This window comes from Silene latifolia, chromosome 11 (assembly GCF_048544455.1).
Source record: "Silene latifolia isolate original U9 population chromosome 11, ASM4854445v1, whole genome shotgun sequence".
In the NCBI taxonomy this organism is placed as follows: domain Eukaryota; kingdom Viridiplantae; phylum Streptophyta; class Magnoliopsida; order Caryophyllales; family Caryophyllaceae; genus Silene; species Silene latifolia.
The window spans coordinates 180,828,561-180,833,224 of NC_133536.1; the positions used below are offsets into that span (position 1 = coordinate 180,828,561).

The 4,664-nt window shown below is 37.1% G+C and overlaps 1 protein-coding gene across 1 annotated transcript; it reads left to right on the forward strand.

Annotated features, from left to right (window-relative positions):
* The first annotated feature begins 3,793 nt into the window (after nucleotides 1-3,793).
* LOC141614443 (uncharacterized) lies at nucleotides 3,794-4,243 on the forward strand. The gene has a single exon (XM_074433187.1). It carries the CDS (start codon nucleotides 3,794-3,796, stop codon nucleotides 4,241-4,243), a length of 450 nt encoding a protein of 149 aa, XP_074289288.1.
* The last annotated feature ends 421 nt before the right edge of the window (nucleotides 4,244-4,664 follow it).

Here is a 4,664-nt window from a genome sequence, read left to right on the forward strand (position 1 = left end):
TATAATATTGTTAATGTTTTAGATTTTAGGGGGGGTTTGGTTCACAAATTGGTATGAAGTTGAAATCAGGAATCAAATCAGAGCGGTATGGGGTTGAATCATCATTCCTGATACCAGGTATTTGGTTCAATCTTAAATGAATTAGGAATCAAGAAGTAAAATTAATGACCCCATTTGAAAAAATTAAATAAATAAAAATTTATAACATAACAATGAAAATAAACTCGTAAAGAAATTTATCAAAGAAAATGAAAGCACAGAAATATTTCTATAAAAACATGTTATTGACAATATCACAAACGTTACGAGAAATTTTAACTCATGATATTAACTTTAAAGTATGACAGATATATTGGGTGCTTTACATATTTTTTAACAGAGGTTGAATATGCAATTTATTTTTTTGAAGAATGCATAGAATTGGTAGCAATTTATTTTGTATCATAATAAAAATTTGATACGAAGGGGGTATGAGTCTCATACCCACCTCCCTCTGAGTATATGGGTAATCTATGCCTCATGGATTTGAGGTATGAGTATTAAATTACAAAAAAACTTGAACAAACACAAGGTACCTCATTCCAGAAACTGTGAACCAAACTCCCCCTTAGAGGGTTTTCGCCCAACTCTTAATCTCGTACTATTCCAAATATAATGTATAGGGATGTCAATGGGGCAGAGTGAGTGCAGAGGTGGGGTAACACGCACCTGCATCCGCGAACAATAATCCGTACCCACACCCGCAACACGACTCGTGCGGGTGAAACTTTTCAGATCCACCCCCGCCCCCGGGTACCCGCGGTTGACCTGCCAAATTACCTTTCCCGTCATAACACAATTTTCAAAAATATACTTCTTGAATCTAAAACATACTAGTCTCGTACAACTTATACAAATAAGTTACCACAAAGTGGTCTGAAATAATTTGGGTGGGCAAATATATGGGCTTTGATGAATGATCATTTTAGGCTTTATCTTTTTAAGTTATTATAATTTTTTATAGTATAGTTATTATATATATTTATCTTGGTAGGTGGGTCAAGGCTGGTATAAGCGGGGAGGGGACATGCGGGGTAGGGCGGTCGGGGTATGTCTGGGGCAGGTCTCATGTGATACTCGCGCCTACCTCACGACGCGCGATGGATGACACTTTTGATACCCGCCCCACCACCCATCAAAGCATTACCCGCATCCGCCCACTTAGGACGAGTGCGGGGCGAAACTTGCCAAAATCCGCCCCTCTGACATCCCTAATAACGTACCCCAAATTCACTTTTGAAGTATTTGACAAAGATATAGAAAATTCACATGTAAGGTTATGTTTGGTCCAAATAGCTGGAATGTTAGTTGAAACGTGAAAAGTTAACTGAAATTTAAAAATGTAGCTGAAACCTGAAAAGTTATCTAAAAATTATGACCTGAAAAAGTGTCCGTTTTTTATTAAAACTGTTTCAGAACTAGCTGATAATATAGCTGTAAAAGGACATGGTTTATTTTCATTACCAAATAATTAATTGAAGGGTAAAAAGGATAAGTAAAATAAAAATAAAAAAATAAGTAGCTGAAATCTAAAATGTTAGTTTAGGCAACATTTCATTTTAGATACCTTAGTTAAGCAAATAAATTATTTGCCAAATACCATCAAAAGAATAAACTATCTGAAATTTTTGAAAAAAAAAACTTCTTTAGCAAAACGGATAGTTGACAGAGCCTAACTTTAGGATTGCAGAATAACTTGGTAGGATTTAGTGCTGTTTAGAAGATTTTCTAATGTGCTCGTTAAATTGCTTCGAGTTTAATTGGATAGTGCGCATGCAGGCAAAGCATTTCTTTGTCAAGTAATAGTAATATCCACACAAAACACAAAACACAAAAGTAGTTTTGTGCACATTGAATTTATTTACTTGTAGCCTTATAGGTCTCTCTTGTGAGTTGTGACGGGTATATCCGTCATAAGATTGTGACGGGTCAAATCACATGAGTAGATAAAACAACAATAAAGTACCTAAAAAGTGACAAAACACTTGTCTTTATCCATTTATGAGGTTTTATTTGATTTGTTACAAGCTTATGACGGATATTATCAGTCACAAATGAAAATTTGTGATTTATTGAAGGTTTGAGCCAGGTAGGATCGGTTTCTTTAAGCACAAATATAATCAACCCGGCAAACCTCACAAATATGTAAATCCTAGATTGCTAGAGCATGCATAAGGTGCACGGACATTCGTCATTTTGGGTAGGAAATGACACAAGCAATATGATTTGGAGAAAGAAGTGGTATTGGCTCGTACCAAACCCACTTCATTGTTGGATCATATATTTTCCACTATGTCATTAGTGTTTAAGGATTATGTGATTAATTAAGCAAGATTTGAACGTGTGATTTACTTATGTTTTATAATGCTTATTTTTAATTCTAATATAGTGTATGTTCAAGCCTAGTGGAAAGACACATGCTAAGACAATCAAGATAATAGTGTTATTCTCTTTCCTAAAACAATAATGTTATTCACAAAATGAAATTGGTGAACTTAACAGTAGTAGCAAAGCCGAAATTAACAGCTAGGAGCGAATGAATAATGCCATAAGATAATTTTTTATAAACTCATATAAAAGCTTCTAATTGATACATTTCACCGCTTTATTATTATAAGTATTACTTGTATGATTAAGGTACAATGAACCAAAAGTGGATTGTTAGAATTATCATTCCCTCTTTCTTGTACTATTCTTAAATAAGTTTTAGAAACGTATTGTATTATGAATGACGAGGTGAAAGCTTTAGCTTGATAGATGGCTTGTTTTGTAAATATCGGGTTATTGTTGGTTAAAGTAGGTTGTAAAAAAAGGTTATTGTTAGGCTCTGTTTGGCAAAACTATCTGAAAAGGTAGATGAAAGCTGAAAAAGTAGCTGAAAATTGAAAAGCAAACTGAAACCTGAAAAGGTAACTGATAAGGTAGCTGAAAATTAGGAGCTGATAAGGTGACTGATTATATAAAAATGTGTTTGTCAAACTAGCTGAAAAGGTAGCTGATTTTGGTAAAATGACGTAAAAGGATATGAAAATTATTTAATATTATAGAATAAAAGGGGTACAAAATGGAAAATAAGTCATTTCAGGTACCTGATTTCTCAAATGCTACCTGAGGTAGCATTTCATTTCAGGTACCTTATTTGACCAAATAAGCTATTTGCCAAACACTTGCAAAAAAAATCAGGTAGATGAAATTTTGGTCAAATAAGCTACTTTGATCAAATAAATTACCTGAAGTGTCGTGCCAAACGGAGCCTTAGAATATATTATGTAAATAAGTTATTATTTCCTGATGATAGTGTATTCTTTATATTAGGTAAATATCTCTTTTAATTAGGTTCGCATATATCTTTTGTATTTGTATTTATACTCGGTTACGATATCAATAATAACTAAGCATTACATTCCTTCATGGTATCAGCTTCCTAGGGCAAATCGATCCTCTAAAATCGCTTCCGCATAAACCTTAGCTGCCTCTTTGTCCACGGCGGCTGCACCACTTTTCTTCCTTCTTTCCCGACCTCACGTCACAAATCAGCCATGCCGGAGATAAAATCTTCGTTTCATCCGACCCTCGCCGTCTCTAATATACGGAATCATGTCACCGTCACCCTCGGTATGGATAATGATATGACCAGTATCCTTTATGGGTCGCTCTTTTCACGAATTACGCGAAATCCAATCGCGTCCTTCATCATATTATCAAACCTAAGTCCGGCAAGCCTGCCGCGCCTAAAACTGATGATGAAAAAGAGATGTGGGAGACACTTGACGCCACGATCCTTCAATGGATCTATGCGACGGTTACTACGGACCTTCTTGAAACTATTGTGGAAGAGGACTCCACAGCAATGGAATGTTGGAAACGGGTTCAAGATATCTTTCAAGACAATCAACATAGTCGTGCTGTTACCCTTGAACAAGAATTTTCGAGCACTTCCACGGTGGATTTCTCCTCCGTCTCAGACTATTGTCAAAGGTTAAAAACTTTGGCTGATCAATTAAAGAATGTTGGTTCTCCTGTCACCAACAATCGTCTTGTTCTTCAATTAGTCGCTGGTCTCACGCCGGCGTATCAAAGTGTTGGCACTCTAATCCGACAAGCCGATCCCCTGCCACAATTTTATCGTGCTCGGTCCATGCTAACCCTTGAAGAGGCTGGTTTGCCAAATCTGCCGCCAATTCCTCCTCGGCCTTATATGTGAAGCACAACGATGATGGCTCTAGTTCATCGTCTCCTTCAATTCTGGGACGTCCTCCTACTGCATCTAATAATAAGAATGGCAATAAAGGTCGGAATAAGAAGAAAGGCGGTGGCTACAAAGGCAACAATGGCGGTAAGCAAGGTGATGCAAACTCCGGCTGTGCATCTTCGAACAACTCTACTTCGACTCCTGCTTCTGCTCCCTCTTCTCCTTGGAATGGGTACGGTGCCTGGCCGTGGAATCCTCCTCCCTGGTCGTTTCCTCCGTGTCCCTACCCCACCACTCCAAGTTATGGCCACTAATGTCCACTCTTCTAGAAATGACCACATTGCACTCCTCACTTGAGGCATCAAGCTCATAGCCACTAATGTCAACTCTTCTAGAAATGACTTCTTCAAGGAATTCAGAGTAATAAGGCATC

What these genes read in the sequence shown, in the direction of transcription:
- LOC141614443 (XM_074433187.1), top strand. Translation starts at nt 3,794, where the DNA reads ATGTGGGAGACACTTGACGCCACGATCCTTCAATGGATCTATGCGACG.